The 18,902-nt window shown below is 55.4% G+C and overlaps 1 protein-coding gene across 3 annotated transcripts in view; it reads left to right on the top strand.

Annotated features, from left to right (window-relative positions):
• The first annotated feature begins 2,347 nt into the window (after positions 1–2,347).
• The window catches only part of RHBDL3 (rhomboid like 3), a 51,536-nt gene continuing 34,981 nt past the window's right edge, over positions 2,348–18,902 (top strand). For 2 of the 3 annotated variants that reach the window (XR_009347923.1, XM_059148362.1), the window contains exons 1-2: positions 2,348–2,573; positions 4,096–4,119. Coding sequence is in view for 2 of the 3 variants with exons in the window: in XM_059148362.1 (XP_059004345.1) it covers positions 2,463–2,573; positions 4,096–4,119 (135 nt within the window). In the remaining variant the exon portion in view is untranslated. The remainder of the gene's footprint in view (positions 2,574–4,095; positions 4,120–18,902) is intronic. The other variant, XM_059148363.1, reaches the window with a different exon arrangement.

Below are 18,902 nucleotides of genomic sequence, written 5' to 3'. Positions count from 1 at the left end.
CAAGGAGCCGGATGTGGGCCTCGATCCCAGGACCCTGGGATCATGACCTGAGCTGAAGGCAGCTGCTTAACCAACTGAGCCACCCAGGCATCCCTAGGGGGGACACCTCTTAAGCAGGCTCCATGCCCAGCACGGAGCCCAATGTGGGGCGGGGCCTGATGACACTAAGATCAGACCTGAGCCACATGCAAGAGCCAGATGACTAACTGACTGAGCTCCCCACCTGCCCCCCACGGGCTTGTCACACGAAGGCACCTGCTGTCATGGACTGCCATGCCAGGTTGCTCCTACTAGCTCCCAGCCATACTATACTGCTTCCCAGGCCCCTAAAATGCCTTCTCTTCAGGTTTCTCACTTTCCTGGGTTCTGGGGACATATACTTTAGGAAGCCTTCTTGGAACCTCAAGAACCCCATCCCCCCGGACTTCCTTTTCTCCAGTTGAACAGTTTCTGAAATGCAGGGTTCAGATCCTCTTTATCTCTGTATTCCCGAAGCTCTCTCACGGGCACTCAGAGGAGCGCCGTCCGTGTTCAGAGAACTGAGCCTGCCAAGGCCTCTTCCACCTGGGGGATGACAGAGTTGGATCTGTTGATAAGAGATGCCTTCTTCCCCTCACCCCACCCCAGGCTTTCTGGACAGCTGGTCCAGTCCCAGAGATCTGAGTCTTCCACAGCCAGCACCCACACAGGTCATGTAAATGGTATTCCAGAGCGTGGGGAGGAGGCATTGACATTGACCTCAGGGCTCCATGCTTCCTTTTGTCCTTCCAGACCCGTCTTTCCACAAAGAAGTAGACCTCTCTTCTGTCCCCCTGAAGGCTGTTTTCAAAATCACACCCTATGCAGACAGTTTTATTTACAAGGAAATCTTGGCAGGATCTTGACTTGTTAGTAGAGTAGGAATGGGGGAGGGTGGTGAGAAACAAAAATAGTTGAAATGATCACACTTTCTGAAGCCGAGATGAAAATCGGTGTCTGTAGCAAACTCACCTAATTAGAACGGAGTTAATTTCCTCCTCTGTGTTTAAGGGGAATAGTCATTGTTGGGTGAGATGGTCACAGGTTGGATTCTGGGGCTGGGTTGGGTGTCTGCTCTATGGTGATGAGAATATTAATTGCAACTTTCACTGTTGGAAAAGAGTCTCCTTTTCTGACAGGGAGAGAGAGGAGCAAAGACCAGTGAGTGGGTGGGTGTTGGGTGGTGGGAGAAGGACTGGTAGGGGACTGACTGACCAGGACTGAGCCCCTGCCCTCTTGGGAGAGGTGGCATTTGTCCTAGCTGACCACTGGACCAATTTGCAAGCAGAGCTTCTGCTTCTGGTAGACAGTCTCCTGGGAGGGCTTTCCCACATGGAATCAACACCCATTTTTTTTTTTTTAAATAAGATCCCCTCTTTCTCTGATCTAACTTCAGTACTACTTGCTTTAGTTTCTTTACCTCCCTTCTCCCAGTTGGGGCACCTCTCTGGGCTTGCCTCTGTCAACCTGGTCAAATGAAGCCAGGGCACGGTCAGGTCACATAACTCTCTTGTAGAGAGGGAAAGATTTAGGATTTGGGGTCCCGACTGTCCCTATCTCCTGAGTTCTCCCATCCCTGAATTACTGGGCATATCTGGACCTCCCAGAATCTGAGACTGCGGGCAGGCGGAGAGATAGAAGGGTGTCAGGATCCCGTCCTCCCAGCATCCCGCCCCCAATTCACTCCCAGTTAACCCCGACGTTGCCAACTTAGGAAAAGCTTCACCCCTGCCTCCTTCGCGTATCTGCAGCCTCCGAAGGGATCATTAACCCGGTGGGTTTGAGAAGTGGGCGTTGCACCCCACCCCGACCCCGAGGCCAACGCGGTCCCGGGGTGGAGGCTGGAGGCTGGCCGTAATGGGGCCACCGACAGCGCAGCACTCCCCTCCGCAACCCCCCGCCCGGGGCGGTGCGGCCACTTACCCACCAACCCAGCCGCAGCTCTGCCCCCTCCCCTCCCGGGGCCGCGCCGCTCTGACCGATTTGGCTCTGGTGGTGGCGCCCGGGGGCGGGGGACGGCGGTCCCCGGGAGCAGCCCCGCCCCCGCCCGCGCGCCGCCCCCGAGGAGTCCGCGGGGAGGAGGAGACTCCGGCGCAGAGCGGGGGCCGCGGGAAGCGGGAAGGGAGCGCGGGGAGCTGCGGGGCCGGGGCTGGCCCAAGGGCGCCCTCGCCTCGGAGCCGGGCGTGGGGGCTGGGGCGCAGGCGGAGGCCGGCGGGGCCGCAAGCGCGGAGAAGTTTGGCGGCGAGGGCCCGGGCGTCCCGGGGTGGCGAAGCGGCGGCGCGGGGGCCGGGGCCATGGGGGCGGGCGCGGGCGGCGGGGCCGGCGCGGAGGCGGCGCGGCGCGCACAGAGCCCCTGGAGCTGCGCGGCCGGCGCGGCGCAAAGTTAGCCCGGCGCCCCGGGACGAGCCCCGCAGCCGCCCGCTGGCCCTGGACCCCGCGTCGACATGGGCGAGCACCCCAGCCCGGGCCCCGCAGTGGCCGCCTGCGCCGAGGCGGAGCGCATCGAGGAGCTGGAACCCGAGGCCGAGGAGCGGCCGCCCGCGGCGCCGGAGGACGTGAGTGCCCCCTCCCCCGCCCGGGCAAACTTTCTGGGGGGCTTTAAGGGGAACCTGCCCCCGTCTCGCCCCCGCGGGGCAACTTAGAGGTTTCAAGGTGACGCGGGAGCGCCCCGGATTGGCCGGGTCCCCGCGGGCGGGAGGGGGCGGAGGGACCCGTCTCCCCCAAACGCGCGCGCGCCACCCCCCGCTCGGGCTCCGCGGCTTCCCTGCCGGACGCAGCCCAGCCGCTGCGCTGGAGACTGGTCGGCCGCGGGAGCCCCCACTCCGCGGCTGGTGCAGTGCCCGGGACACGGCGTTTTCCCGCAGAGGCGGCCGCGTCACAGCAGTGACTCCCTTTTCCCTCCCACTCGCGACCTGCCGGCTCTCTGAGCCCGGGGAAGGAGCGGGCGCCGCAGAGTCCCCGGAACCCGGCAGCGCTGACCGGTCTGGCGACCCCCTCCTTCGCTTCCGGATTAGCTCCCTCCCTGCACCTGCCCAGTCGCGACACTGATTGAAATTCAAGCCGGCCGGGTCCCTGAACCGGGCCGGAGGAGGGAGGGGAAGAGCGCTGGGAGCGGTGTTGCTTCCAGAAGAGAGCCTAGGAGTCCCAGACCGTGTCGATGCCAGCGATGGTCCCCCGGGTGAGGATGGGGAGGGGCTACCCCAGAGGGCTTCCCTGCCATCTGCTGCTGGAGTCTCCTTCCCTTTGGTCCGGGGAGCCATCGGCGGAGCGGGCACTGGGGAGTCCTGGGAACTGGGATTGCTTAAGCTACTCCCTCCTGAGGTTAACCTGCATATAGAGGTGAAAAACTGGAGAGACACTCTGCTCTGCCCTAGCCCTCTCTCAGGCTAGGGAAATGGAGAAGCCAGGACCCTTAACCTACCAGTGAATGTACCCCAGGGGCGCTTAACCTCTTGCCTCCCCGCTGACCCCCTTGGTTAAACCTCTCACCTGCTTCTGGCTCCGAAGCTCTGTACTCACCAGGCTTGTGCACTCAGCACTTAGATTCAGCCTTGGAGAGACTGTTTAGATTTCAGTGCATTTCGGAGACCCCTCCTCCCAAACTGCAGGCAAAGGTTTAGTGTTCATTCAGGGCTGAGTTTTCCTGAGTAGAGGGTCTCTGGCCCCCAGCAGGTCTAGACTGTTGCAGCAGGGTGGGTTCCCAGGTGTGGGAGTAGACGTGGACACGAGCTTTAGGCAGAAGTTATTAGAGGCCCTTGGGTAGATTTGGATGCCTTTATTTAGTAATTGCTGAGAATCACCCTTGTTCCGCTTAGCTTATCCCTCCTCCTGCCTGCTGGTCTCCAAGAGAGGGATATCTCCCCCTCCCCAACCTGAGTTCCTTCACTTTGCTTAGTGCAGACTGATTTGGGGAGCTCTTCCCAGGTTCCACTGGTGTCCTGCGGCGGGTTCCTGAGTCTGGGCAGCAGCTGGGAAGCTATGTCAGGAATATCAGGGGGCTAGAGAGTCCGTGGTGATAAGTGTGTGTTTCTTTCTCTCTCTCCTCTTCCTCTTCTGCATGGCCTCCCTCTCTACCAGCACTGGAAAGTCCTGTTTGATCAGGTATGTGAGCGGTTAAATCCCCCCACTTCCTTCCACCCCTCCCCTCAATCAGTCTCCCTGCTTGCGTGGGCTTCCCTAGCTCTGCACTCCTGAGACGGTGACGTGTGGTGGGGGCGTGGCTTAGTGCATCTCTAAGAGTGATCGACAGTGCTCTCCACTGCTCTCCAGGTTTCAGGAGTAGGCGGTGGGCTCCCCTGAGAGATCCTTCGATCCCTCCTCCTCCCAACTCTGCCTCACCAGAGCTGGGTTTATAACATGTAGAAATTGCACAATGCATATCGAAAGCCTGGGATATTCCCTATACGCAGGCAGGGGGGTGTGTTGCAGCCCGGACTGGGGATGTGGGGGAAGGGCTTAAGTTACTCTCCCTCTCCATTTTTACCTCCACGTTCAAAGATCCGTGGCTACTACTGAAGTCTACTCCGTGCTGTCCTTGGAGGGTGACTCACAGTATGGGCTCTTTTGCAGGCTGACTCTAACTTTGCGGCAGGGATGAGAGAGTTATGGGAGATGCATGTTATTGTTTGCAACTCCTAGCGTCTAGGTGTGGGGAGTGGAGGTGGGAATACCAACTTTGGAATCTGTTGATGGACATTTGACCTTCAGCAAGGAAACAGGTTCTTCGTCGCTTCCTGCCTGAGAGTTTTTGTGTATTCCCCCCTCTCTCTCCATTCCTCTAGCAGGGGAGAGGAGGCAAGGGATGTCCCAGCGTGGGGAGGGGAGTAGTGAATGCGGTGGTCCTGCAGTAGGCATGATCGCTCTGTGAACTTTGGGCAACTTTAAGTGCCCAGGCTGCTTGGGCCAGAGGGAACCTGTTGGGTTGAGCGAGGAGATGAAGCTGACAAAGTAGCTTGGGCCAGACCGTATCCTGCTGTAGGCAGGGAAAGCCTTTGAAAGTCTTTTCAACAGGGATCCAAGCAATGCTTTGGAAAGGTCCTGTGTGCCAGTGGGATGGAGGTAGGGTGGATTGCAGGAATGAGACCGGGACCTGCTGCAGTGAATGGACGTGGAGGACGACAAGAGTGGGAAGGAAGAGGGCTGTGGCGATGGGCAAACTGGAAGATCTCCCTGGACCCGTGTGGATGGGCGAAAGGCACAGACAACTTTGAGATGCTGAACCTGGACGGCAAAAGGGAAAATCAGGGTGGGGTGAGCTGTTGGCAGAAATGACAGCTTTGGCGACAGACCAGTTCGATTCCAAGAACCCCCCCCCAAATGCAGGGACTCGAGTGGGACTGAGACCCAGAATTACAGCTGGAAAGTCATGGCAGGAGGGGGTGGGGAGGATTGGGGAGCTGCTTGCCGATGTCAACCACGTTAGCATGAGGCCTGGCTGTGGTTTGGGGAACATCCACAGGCTCCCGGCTCCCACCCCAGCGGGGCAGCGCAGCGCTCCCTCCGCTCCCACTCGCCACCCACTCTGCCTCCAGTTCCCGGGAGCGCAGCAGCTGCTGGCCTGCAGCCCTGAGGCAGGAGGGGCCGCCTGCTGCCACCGACACCAGGACCAGCAGGCTGCCAGCCCTTCACACCTCCCGCCAGATTTAGAAGCAGGACCTAGAACAAAGTGTATCTTTCTTTTTCCCTCTGTGTCTGTCTTTCTCATTTGATTAATTTTCTGTGTATGTTTACATTTTAAAAGGAGCTATTTGGGTGAATGGAGGAAAATTTTAGTAGGAAGAATTTGGAGCAGAGAGAGGAGAGAGTGTGTGGAGAGAACGTGTAGCAACTAATATTCGCAGGTGGTCTGTGAAGTCCACTTTCCTCCACCAAAGGGAGGTCCTTCGTGTCACAGGGAGCATCCCCCTGGTTCTGGGAAGGCCCGGCGGGAAACTGTGCTAGACACAAAATTAATTCTAGGAAAGAAACTCACAACATACTCTGGGCAAACCATTGTCTTTCACAGTAAGTTCTGCCTTATGTCTGTCTATTCCCCGCCCATCATGTGGTGTTAGAAGTCCATTTCTGGGGGCACCTAAGGGGCGCCGTTGCATATGTGCCTTATTCTAGGTTTGGGCTGAGGTCATGATCTCAGGGGGCATGGGATCAAGCCCCACGTCTGACTCGGCACTCAGCAAGGATTCCGCATGTCACTCTCCATCTAAAATAATAAATCTTAAAAAAAAAAAAGAAGAAGAAGAAGAAGGAGAAGCCTATTTCTGGCACTTTCCTTCCTATGGGTGATTTGTGTTTAAGGAGAGCTGCTCCTGAGCAGGGCTTGACCTCTGGCAGAGATCCAGTCCCTCTGTGTTCCTTGCCCCTACATTGTGAAGCTGTCCCCGGGACCATTCCCCAGAGGCACTAACTGGAGAGTAGCTATGAAGCTTCACAAAGGTGTATGCAAGTTCACGGGCAAGGGTGTTCAGAATTAGGAAGGGTTTTCCCCTTGCCTCTTCCCATGGGCCTACTTAACGGTAGGACTTGAGGATTGGGGACCTTGGGGCACTTAGGAAAGAACATTCGACTGGAGGTTGAGGCAGTCCCCTCAACCACCTTATCCAGAAATAGCCCTGACCAGTCCAACTGTGGTCAGTGGGATGGGGTTCATGACACCTGTTGGAGTCCCTGTGAGCTGATGTGTTCACCTTCCAGAGGTCGATGGGATGAGAAGCTGGCCCCAGTAGGTCCTCTTTTCCTTCCTCGGTCAAGGGAACCCCAGTGATTATCCAGTTTCCAACTGGGATCTGCTGGGACTTCTCCCCCAGGATTTAGAGAAGGTATTGCACCGTTTCCCTCTGTGCTGTCTGGTTCTTCAGCACATGGAGTAGCTTTGACGTAGTAGGAGGCTAATTAAAGCCCAAGAACTAGAAGTCATGACCTTGGCCTGTTGGTCCTGTATGGTCACCCCTCAACTAAATGGTCAGGATGCCTTTTGTGGGAGTTGGAAGTGAAAACAGGTGACCCCAGTCCCTTGGAGGCTCCCCACCCAATATTCTGGGAATTAGGCTGGCCTGCTCAAGCAGGAGAGTAGCGTGGCAGCCCTCCTTACCCCGCCTCAGACTTCATCCCCGTGGTTCCCGGGACTTACTGTAGGCAGGAAACCTGGAGGTCATCACTTCAACCCCCAGATGGTCCATTATACATTTTGTTTCCTATTTCCACATCTGCTTGAAGGGATTATCTTTTCATGAGCTTGGGATCTGAATGGTTTTCCTAAATAATAGATTTTATTTGATCATTTTTAAAAAGATTATTTATTTATTTATTTGACAGGGAGAGAGAGAGAGAGTAAGTGAGCACAACAAGCAGGGGGAGCGGCAGAGGGAGAAGCAGGCTCCCCCTGAGCAGGGAGCCCGACACGAGGCTCTATCCCAGCACCCTGAGATCATGACCTGAGCCCAAGGCAAACGTTTAACCAACTGAACCACCCAGGCGCCCCGTATTAGATTTTAGAGTTACCCAAATACGAATCTGTTGTCAAAGTGTACTATCCTGGTACAAAATGTCTGATTTTTCCGTAGTTGAATCTGTTGAGCTTTTCCGTCGTGATTCCTCCTGTTGCTTTGGATCTGAGACAGTTTTCATCCCTCTTTATTTTGTTTAGAGTTTATTGATTCATGTAAGCAATTTCTACACCCCACATGGGGCTCAAACTCACAACCCTGAGACCAAGAGTCACATTCTCTTCCAACGGAGCCAGCCAGGCGCCCCAGTCTGCATCCCTCTTTAGATCTTATAAATATGCACTTCTATTTCTTACTGCATTTTCTGTGGCTAAAGAAATCATCTAACCCTTTACTCCAACCAGACCTTGTTCCAATCCAGTTATGCCAGCACTTACTTTTTTTTAATATTTTTAAAAGATTTTATTTATTTATTTGACAGACAGAGATCACAAGTAGACAGAGAGGCAGACAGAGAGAGATGGAGAAGCAGGCTCCCTGTTGAGCAGAGAGCCCGATGAGGGGCTCCATCCCAGGACCCTGGGATCAGGACCTGAGCCGAAGGCAGAGGCTTTAACCCACTGAGCCACCCTGGCGCCCTAGTGGTGCCAGCACTTATTAATTTAACACTTGGTAAAAAATTTTTTTGGGTGGGTCAGTTTATTCTTTATGTCTCATCTATCACACTGATGTTTGTAATTTCGCACAATGTGCCCTTCAGTCCTTGCTTTATGAAGTTCCATAGGATCCTCTTTTTCTGGCTATGTTTTGATAGTCTCAGTCCCTTCCCGAACTTCAGGGAGGGGCCAGCAGGGATCCAAGGTCAAGATCTAGGTTAAGCGCTTAACCCATCAAGGGCTTCCAGGGTGGGAAAGCCATTTCCAGGTTCACCCTTAAAATACCTTCAAGATCTGCCAATGTTTAATAAGCAAAAGTGTTTGGAGCAGAGTTCTCTTAACAAAGCCCAGTTGCTTTCGAGCTCAGGTGAGGGAGAAGGAAAAGAAAGGATTAGAACTAATTTGTTTTTTTTTATCTCCCTCCCACTGGGAGTATGCATTTCTCAGGGCCCCCCATAACAGCCCCAACTTTGCTAATCTCCCAGCAGAGCAGACAAATTTTGACTGTCCCACCTCTGAAATTATAAACGTGCTACAGCCAGGACGTAGAGCAACTGAGAGGGCCTGCTGGGTACTGAACCCTGGATTTGGAGTCAGATGGACCTGGCTCCAAGCCTGACTGCCTTTGTGACTGGGGCCAAGTGGCATTAGCGCTCTGAGCCTTAATTTCCTTGTTGGTCAAACAAGGACAGTGCTCTAGAACTCTAGGAACAATGGTGGGAATTAAGTGGAAGTAGAGACTCTTTCCAGTGTCAGATACCAGTGGACATTCGACAGCCTCTTAACTGGGAATCAGAATTTGCTGGAAGACGCACAGGGCAGCTTTTGAGATCCAGGCCCCCCCGGGAAAGTAGCAGCCTCTCTAAACCAGCTCCTTCCCAGGGCAGGCTCCCGGAAAGAGAGCCACTTCCGAAACCAGAGGGTTTTCCTGCTGGCTTTCCCCCCAAGTGTCTCCCCTGCTCGGCCCCCTTCTCTCCAGCCGAGGTTTTCCTTCTCTCCAGCCGAGGTTTTCCCTCGACCTGACCCCGAAACCTACCTCATTTGCAGTTCTCCAGCAAGCTGGCTTAAGTTCTGGGAGCTGAAAAGAGGCTCACATGGGGCCATTGAATGGATTAGTGAGGGGCCACAGAGAAAACACCTGCCTGGGAGACAGGGCATTGACAGCGGGCCCCCTGGAACACATGATTAGCCAGCAGAAAGAAGTTCCCAGAGAAGGACAAAGCCACAGGTTTGACTGGAGCCCTTGCTCAGGCTCTGCCCTCTAGCTCTGCCCTCCAGGGCCCGTGGGCTGTGGATGTCCCTCCACCACAAAGCCAGCTTTCCTATCCTGCTCCTGCCCCAGTGACCTTGGCAGTCATGCTGAATTAACCCTTTTATCCCTGACCACTATGGATGGCAGTTGAGCGCTGGGCCAAGGGAGCCGAGATCATATGCCGCTTGCCCCATAATGGGCACACACGTGTTCAAGCAGAAGGCACGTCAGACAACAGCCCCGTGGGTGTTGTCTGGGGTTCCAACGTCTTTTCTGCATGCAGGCCCTGACCGTGGGGCCACCTCGCTCATGCTCGCCCCTCTGGGGCTGCTCCCACCTCAAAGACCCTAGGTTAGGAGAAGGCTGGTGGAAGCCTCCAGTCCAATCTGCTCATCTTGCAAACGGGGAAGCAAAGGCCAGCGGCCTTCTGAGGTCACTCGGTGCAGTCGTATCAGAGCTGGGACTAGAGCCCAGTTCTGTTTCCCTCTGACCTGTGTTCCCGCCACCAGGCCTTGCAGCCTTCCATTTGCTTACTTGGCGTCCTGAGTGACTAGGGCAGTGGGGAGGGCACACCCCTGGCTCAGGTCCCAGTTCTGCTCCCAGCTGTGTGGTAGCAGGCAAGCCAGGTGACCTCCCCAGGCCCCTGTTGCCTCATTTATGAGCTGCCCAGAGTACCTCCTTCCCCTCGGGGTTGTTGTGAGGCCTGGGGGATGGCATGTGTGTAGCACCAGCCATGGTGTTTGGAGAGCACCCAGTAAACATGGCCGTCTTGTCCTGCTCCTGGAATTTAAGAGAATGGATGCTGTCCTCAAAAGAACCTCGGACTCGTAATAGTTCTAGGTGGCAAATCAGTGTCCAGATCTCCAGTCTAGGGTTCCTTGTACCCTGTCGAGCTGGCTTCTTCCACATGCTTCCCGAAATTTCTGTAGGGAGAGAAGGGAAGCGTTGGGACAAAGGCTGCCTGGGATGCGAGTGGCGCCCAGGTGTCCCCTTGGCTCACTGGCTGGATGCCTGCATGGCTGAGGGTGAAGGGTCCGGCCATCAGGAGCCCAGAGCCAGGCTCCTCCTCCTGGTGCCCCATTTGGCAGTTCCTGGTGGCCTCCCGTGAGCATAGGGCACTCTTCCGTGTTACAGAAATGAGCCCGTGTATATCTTGAGTTGTGAACAGTTAGGGGTAGCCACCAGCTCTGTCCTACCAGCTTTTCTGAGGCAAATCACAGGTTTGAGTTGGCAAATATTTCTTTCAGGGAGCAACTGTTGAGTACCTACTGCATGCACGTAGGTCCTCATCTCATTTTGATCTTTCAGCAGCTCTGTGAGATGAGTGGTGCTATTCCCTCTTTACAGAGGAGGAAGCTAAGGCCCCAGGGGGCAGGGCTTGCCCAGAGACACCAAGCAAATGAGGGCCCTCTGCGGAGGGACTGTATAATTTTGTCCACATGGCCTCAGGTGGCTTCTGGAACAGGGTGGAGGGTCCCAGGAGGCGAAAGTGTCTGATGACCGTTTTATCCTACCTGGCCAGCTCCCACTCCCCTCCTCCCTGGATCTCTTAGCCCGATCATCTCTGGGGAACAAGGGACCCTTCTGTGGTTTCCAGAAGAAGCAGCAGGAGGAAATGGGTATAGGCTAAAGGGAGGGATGGAGCAGGTGTCAACCCCCTGCTCTCTGCTTGCACCCAGTCCCACCCCTCCCTACCTGTCTCCCCCCATCCCTCCAGGGCCTGGATGCCTGCCTTTGTGGCTATGACTCAGCTTTAGTCCCCAGGCACTGTGATGGTTGTGCCTGGATGAGTCAGCGGGCAGTTCGTCTGCTCTTGGGGACCCAAGGGACCTGCCTCTGAGTCATAGCCTCCAGCGGCCCTCTAGAGTCTCCAAGGTCTTCTTTGGGGGGCTCTGGGAAAGGAGCAGCAGGGTCTTCTAAGAGGCTCTCAGGGTGGAAAGAGACAAAGCCCGGAGGAAAGAGCTGGCCCCCACTCCTCACTGCCCACCTAACCCCAGCTTCCTGCATGGGGTTGGGGAGTCTGGGAGCTCTTCCTCTCCAGCCCAGGTGTTGAGAGAGTTGGGTGGTTTCTGGAAATATGCCCGTTATCCAGCCACTCAGCCTGGACTCAAGCCAGGATGCCCGCTTCTCTGCTGAGGGAAGGGTGTTCTGGCTCCCTAACCAGCCTGCCGACCTCAGAGCTGGCTTCAGCTATTTGACTTAATGGGGAGGAGGGATGCTCAGGTGGGAGAAGCCTCCTGAGAGGGACGAGCTGCCTCCCCCCAGACCAATTCCATGGGAGCCCAAAGAATAGAAATACTACAGCTGGGAATCCTACAACCCCGGAAGCTTCTCCAGCTGTCAGAGGCCTGGGCTGGCCCTATCACAGGGGAGCCCAAGGCTCCCTCGTGCCTCCATGTGGGGAGACCCAAGGACAGGAGGGTCAGAACCTGGTTTTTAGGAACTGCTCTCTCTTCTTCCCAGGGAGGCTTGAGGTCTGAAAATCCATTCCAGCCCCAGCTTGAGCAGGCCAGATGGTGCCCTGCTCCACTCACTTGGGAGAGCCTCTGGGCAAGTTGCTTAACTTTGTGTACCTCAGTTTCCATATCTGATACATGAGACCAATCACACTCACTCTAGGGTCGGTGTGTGAGAATTAACATAATAAGATATAATAACATAATACAATAACATAATAAACATACATACATAAACAACATACAATAAACAACATACAATAACATAATAAAATCTGTGTCTCAGAATCAAGGGGAGAAGTCAGGGGACTGGTGAGAGATGGTTTTCTCTATGGGAAGAATTAGCATCCTTATTTGCAAGGAAGGAGTGCTGGAAGAGAAAGCTGCTACTCCCATAACCTTACCTCCTGACCTCAGCAGCTGCAGGCCTGGACCTAATTTATGGGGCAGTAAATATCCATAATGGGCCAGAGCTCCCTGGTGGGCTCTGGCTTTTGGGTGGGGACAGCTCTGCTGAGCCAAAAGCTGCTGGGTAGCCTCGTTAATTCATCTCTGTTCAGAAGCTGGGTAATGATGCAAGGACCCAGCAGATGAGGCGGGGTAACCATCCCCAGAGTGGGGAGGGGCAGCTGTCTGTGCTTGGCCCGTGCCCCCGCCCCCCATGCATGCCATGTGGTCAGTTCCCAGGGCTCCTTCTGTCTTGGGAGGACAGAAAGAGGACACTGGGGCCAGGGATGGGAGCCTTCCTTAGATCCCAGGTCCGATCTTCTGGACTGGGCAGTTCTCCACCACAGTGGCATTCCAGGTACTGCCTACGGGGGTCCTTGAAGGTCCCCACCTTCTTCACTGAGATCCTGGGCCTCTCTCCATCAAGGAGAGGGAGAGCACAGTCATGGGAGCTAGAAGAGAAATCGAGTGCTGGGAACAAGGATCAGACGGGCAATTGTCCTGGAAATGCAGTTTGTCCAATTCACACATACATAATTGATGTAAAATAAGTGTGTTCCTTTCTTCTTTTTCATATGCTTCACTGCTACTGGGTAAACTCTGAAGCTTGGCCTGGCTCCCTGGCTGGCGGCGGTGACCGGAGGTGGTGGGGAGGTGGGGGCTGGGGGATTGGGGAGAAGTGGTGGCGCTGTCCTGGGTGCTGAGCAGGCAGATTCCTGGCTCCTGCGGGGCTGTTCTCTGTGAGCTCAGCCCAACCTTCCCTGAGGCCAGTCCCTGATTTTTCAGTCTCTATGGAGAAGCATCCCCCTCAACTCTTGGGCTGCAGCTGGGGTCAGGCAGTTTTCTAACTGTGGGAGGCCTCCAGACAAAGTATCAGTTGGACTTGAGGGTCTTTGCCACTCAGACAATGGAGGGAAAAGGCTGGTTTAGAACCATGGACAGAGGGGCCGGGTTCCACAAAAGGTGGAAATGACTCTATGGGTTCATGCATCTTTCCCAAAGAGTGTTTTTTTTTTTTTTTTTAAAGATTTTATTTATTTATTTGACAGAGAGAGATCACAAGTAGGCAGAGAGGCAGGCAGAGAGAGAGAGAGAGGGAAGCAGGCTCCCTGCTGAGCAGAGAGCCCGATGCGGGACTCGATCCCAGGACTCTGAGATCATGACCTGAGCCGAAGGCAGCGGCCTAACCCACTGAGCCACCCAGGCGCCCCTCCCAAAGAGTGTTTGACGGTGTGTTGCTGTAGAAAGTATGCTGCTCAGAGGCCCATTAAGTTTGGGAAATGTTGGGCTGGACAAAATCAGACATGTCTCTTCACCGTGAGAATTCGTAGCACGCTTCCTATGGTTTTATGCATCAGACTCTTGCAAAAGGGTTTCCCAAACTTATGGGACCTTGGAAACCTTATTTTAGACACCATCTTGGGGCTGGTGTTCCACAAAACACACATGGGGAAACTCTGAGCCAGGGGCCGTATTTCATACACAGGCAGGACAAAGAAAGACAAGGAAGGGCAATACTGGGGCATGTTCCCATGGAGGAACCTAGAACCATTCCCATCTTGACCACTAACTTGCGTCCTAACCGTGGGCTAGTTTCTTTTGCTCTCTGCACCTGTTTCCCCGTCCAGAAAATAAGGTGCAATGCCTGGCCTGTGGCTGATCCTTAGTAAATATTTGTTAAGTAAACGAAGGACCAGATTGGATGGTCCTTCAAACCATGTTTAGCCAGTCTCTCAAATCATGTTTAGCCACATGATCCTAATGATAGGAGAGGGCAGGCCCTGGGCCTGTCTGCCTGGATGGGAATCCGTCTGCACCAATTGCTGGCTGTTCAGACGTGGCCAAGTCAGCTCTCCATGCCTTGTACCCCTCCCCCCGAAAATGGAGCTCATAATAGTGTCTACCTCAGAGTTTTGTTGTGAAGGCTAACCATTTTTGAGGGGGGAAGGGCTCTCATAATCATCATGCTCAGGCAATAGTCTCCAGCAAACCAGGACATGAGCAGGGGTTTCAGTGAGGTAATGTCTGAGACCAAGAGGCCATTCTGCTTAGGTAGTTTTTGTCATGTCGTTCAACTGAGTGCTCTGCAGAACGCCAGTTTGTGGAACAGCTCCCCAGTGGGGCCTCCTCAGCAATACCCTCCCATCCTCTCAGGGTGTCAGAGCCCCTAAAACTCTACAGAACAGTTTGAGAACCACAGAGATTCTTTTCAGCTCTCCTGGACCACAAATTCTGATTCCCTGGTCTGCTGCCCGTCTCCCCGCTGACACCGGAACCCTCTAAGGGCACAGACCTCACCCCTGATGTGCATCACTTTATCCTGATCCCAAATGTCCCATTAGCCCTTTGACCAAGGAGAGAAGATTGGCAGCCCCCCATAGGTTGTATGGGTTGTGGATTTCTTTTCTTTTTCTTTAAAAAAAAAAACCACTTTATTTGTTTGAGATGGAGCATGCACACAAGCAGGGGGAGTGGCAAGCAGAGGGAGAAGGAGAAGCAGGCTCCCTCCCGAGCAGGGAGCCCAACATGGGACTTGATCCCAGGACACTGGAATTATGACCTGAGCCTAAGGCAGACGTTTAACTGACTGAGACACCCAAGCGCCCCTGGGTTGTGGATTTCTTTCCCCAGCCTCCTTTTGCCTATGTGTGCTTATGTGTGCAGGGACAGGGATGGATCCCCTTACATCATCCTGAGAAGGGAGAGGGCCTACCCTGTGATTAGAAGAGAAACTGAGGCAGTGTGGCTGATGATCTGCCCACGATGGCCCAGCAGCTGGGGTCCGGGTTCTTTTGGAAACCCTGCCCCTCGTCCTTGCTCCGAAGGAGGGAAGCATCCCTAGGTGGCAGCAGTATGGAAGGTGCCGGGTTCTTTCCCCAGTCTAAGCCATGAGTGCACCAGGAAAGGGGGTCCAGGTCTGGAGGTGGGTTATGTGACAGGGTGAGTGTGGGGCCCCAGGCTGGGGAAAACTGGCGACCTGGAGGATTAAGGGGCCAGAGGGCTGGACGGTGCTGGGATTAAAGGTCCCTGAGGAGCCTCTGGCAGCTCTTTTTATGGTGGAGGCAGGTGGGCGGGAGCCCAGGGAGGGGTCAGCCCTCACTCTGTGCCTCTCTCCTCCCCCTGCTGCCAGCCTCCTCAGCTCCGGCTGAATGTGCACTTGGCCTGCCCCCTCCCTCCACGGTGCTGGGCCCTATTCAGGAGGCAGCTGGGAGGATGCTCCCGACTCCCGGCTCCCCGCTGGGCCCCTGCCTGCGGCCCTTTCACAGCCCACTCCCCCCCCCCCCCCAGCCCCCATCAGGCTGCCTGGAACCCGCCCAGCCCAGACCTCATCCTGAGAGCGACCCACTGCTGAAACTGGATGAATCCAGGGCATGGGGCACGTGGCAGGGGGGCCTTGGGGGCCTTCCACACATTATTAACGAGGAAAATTGCATTTGTAGGGTTTCTTTTCCCAAAAGCTCCAAACCACGGATCTTATTCTCCCCCACCCCCATACCCGGCCTTGAAGGAGTCCCAAAGGCTGGATGTGTGTCCAGGAGGGCCAGCCAAGCCCCTGCGTCAGGGATGCTCCCTGCTTCGCTTTGCATGAGGCGAGAGGAGCCAGACACTGAGTCCCTGCCGCCCTTCGCCCTCAGCCCTGAGAGCTGTGGCCCCGCATTTGCTTGATCCCGCTGCAACCTGAGGGGACGCTGGGCATGCCTGATAGAGGAGGCGATTACGGCTTAAGACGGTTACTCTAAATTATACGAACTAGTTAGTAGCTGAAACAAGAGTGGGGTTTTGCCTTGCTCCATGCAACCTCCTTTAGAAGCCCTCAGTTTTCTTCTGGGGCAAGGGACCTACCTCTGTCCATCTTCTGCTCAAGTTCTCTCTCTCTGATTCTCTCTCCCTGGGTCTCCCTCCCTCTGCCACCCCCACCACCGTGCCCATGGTCTGCCTCTGCTCTGGCCCTCTTCTTCCCAGGTGGTGGGCTCTGAGAGGGGTGTAGAAGGCGTCCTATGCGAAGCCAGCCCCTTTCCTGCCTCTCCCTCCCCACTAGGCACCCTCTGTTATCCCCAAGGCCTCATTATTAGGGTAGTGATGACCCCCATTGTCTGGCCTGTCTGGCTCTGGCACGAAAGGTAGAGTTTTGGCAGAGAAGGGAGACTCGGCCTGTTTCCAGCTCATTCTGCATAGTCTGGAGCCTGTAATGTGCAGGTCTGGTGGGGGGGGGGGCGGCTCCTGGAGCCACAGGGCAGCCCCTGTCACTTGGACAACAGCAGGGAGCCCTGGAGTGGGGGAGGGAGAGCAGGGGAGCAGGTGGTTCTTTGTCTGGAGCTGGAACAAGGGCGAGGGGCCCTTGCCTGATCCCAGTCCTCCACCCTGCTGCCCTCCCGAGCCTCTGAGGCAGCCCCAGGGAGGGGATTGGTGTCCCAGCTCTTGATTGAGAGGCCATGGGGCTTTCTCCCCCAGACCCGGTCAGGAGAGACTCCACACTGTGGGCCTATCACCGCCCCCCCTCCCCCCCCCCCTCCCCGCAGTGCTCAGGGCGGGGTGGCATAGGGGAAGACTGGATTTTCCCAGGACTCGGACTGCCTCTCCACCCCCATGCTCACCCCCAACCTCAGCCCACTCAGGACAGGGGGCCACGTGAGGCCAGGCCAGTAAGTCAGGGGGCCTGTGTCAGCCTGTGGGAGTACAAGGGGTCCCAGGTACCAGAAACGGACCCTCACTGGCTGTCATTGCCACTTTCCCATCCAGGCCTCACTTTCCTATCTGAGCAATGGGCGGAGGGGGAGGTTGGGCAGGGAGGGCATGTCAGAACTGTTGCCATGTGCAGCTCTTGTCTTGCTTTCAAAGTCTGTGGTGTGGACCATGAGACTCCTCGAGTCCCCCTCCTCCCCCTCCTCTCCTCTCTTTGATCCTTCACCTTTACTCCAGAGCCCCAGAGCAGCCCCTGGAGGCTGAAGGTCAGTGACCGCCCCCCCCCCCCCCCAGGTCTAAGCCACCACGATGCAGAATGCGGCTTTCCAGGGGCGCATTCTAACCTCTCAGTGCTCCTTTCCCTGTGCCTCAATTTCCCCAACTGTAATATGGGGCTAGGAACAGGACTTGCCTCATGAAGTTGTTGTCGGGGGTCAAAGAAATTACAGACATAAAGTGCTTAGAAAGGTGTTTGGCCCCATGAAAATAGCAAATTTTTATTCCTTTTTTTTTTTTTTAAGATTTTATTTATTTATTGACAGAGAGAGACAGCAAGAAAGGGAACACAAGCACAGGGAGTGGGAGAGGGAGAAGCAGGCTCCCCGCTCTAAAGGGAGCCCGATGCGGGGGCTCGATCCTAGGATCCGGGGACCATGACGTGAGCTGAAGGCAGATGCTAATGACAGAGCCACCCAGGTGCCCCCAGCAAATTTTTATTCTTAAAGATCTTTATGGTGCAGGGAGTTGCTGAGTTTCCTGAAGTACTCAGTGGTATGAATCAAATGGGTGTTATCCCTGGAACCTGGTATTTGGAATGGAGGGTGGGGACACATGTTTTTAAATAAGCCTCTTTGGGGATGGCTTTCCTCCTTGAGTTCTGGGAAGAATTTAAACAGCCCAAGACTTGTGACTCTTAGCTATTTCTCTTGGGTTGTCTTAGAGGTATTGCACACTGAATCAGCCTTCCTAAAATAGTCTCCATTGACCTTCTCTAGCAAAGGGGGGAAATGCGGCCTTGGTCATCTGGGTCCCCCCTGTCCTGGCCACAAGGACATCCATGGCGTCTGTTGGCCTTTTCAAACCTCAGCCGCCCACCAAGGTGTCTGTGGGCTTGGCAACTTCGCGTGGGGCAGGGGGGCGCACGTGGTGAACAGGACAGCTGCTGACATTGGCGAGAGATTGTTCTCGTCGCTTTCTAGCAGGGTGTGTGCTGGCGGCAGGGCAGATCCTGGGTTAGGGGGAGCTCTGTGTGGAAGAAGGGGCTGCAGAAGAGGTACAGGAAGTCTGGGAGCTTCTCTGGGAGAGAGGAATGAGATCCTTTTCTGCTTGAACCGATGGTACTTTCACTGGAAGATTGGTATCCTTCTGTTGGTCCCAGTACCCATCATCTATCTATCTGCCCAGGAAAGGTTTACAGAATGCCAGTCATGCCAGGCTCCTGCTAAATCCTGGGGTCCGCCATGCCACTGGCACCTGAGACTCGGCAGCCCAGGGAGGAGCCCCAGGTAGGAGATCAGAGGGCTGGGCAGGCTGGTGCGTCTGCCTGACGCACAGCAGGGAGCAGCCAGGGCAGCGTCTGTCCTGGGGAGTCCCAAGACTGTACATAGTTGCTGGACAGGGTGAGTCAGAGTCTTCCCGGGAGACGAGGTTGGCAAGGGGTCCCTGGGCAGAGGGACTCAGATATGCAAAGCTGCACAGTGTTTCTGGGGAGCCTCACTCAGGCCCGTGTGCATGGCTGTGGGTACATGAGAGTGTGGGTGTGAGAGGTGCCAGCAGCCATGCGTGGCCAAATTTGCAAGGCTGGGACCCTGATCCCTTGAGCCTCGGGGCCTCAGCAACACCCCTGGGCTCCTCTGGGTCACACCTTGGCAGTTTCTCATCTTCCTCCCCTCACTCTGCCTTTTCCTTCCTGCTCTTCCTCTTGTCCAGGGTTAGGACTGGGGTGGAC

This window comes from Mustela lutreola, chromosome 15 (genome assembly GCF_030435805.1).
Source record: "Mustela lutreola isolate mMusLut2 chromosome 15, mMusLut2.pri, whole genome shotgun sequence".
Classification (NCBI taxonomy): Eukaryota; Metazoa; Chordata; class Mammalia; order Carnivora; family Mustelidae; genus Mustela; species Mustela lutreola.
The sequence above is the reverse complement of the archived record's forward strand: the minus strand, read 5'-3'. Positions and strand labels throughout refer to the sequence as shown.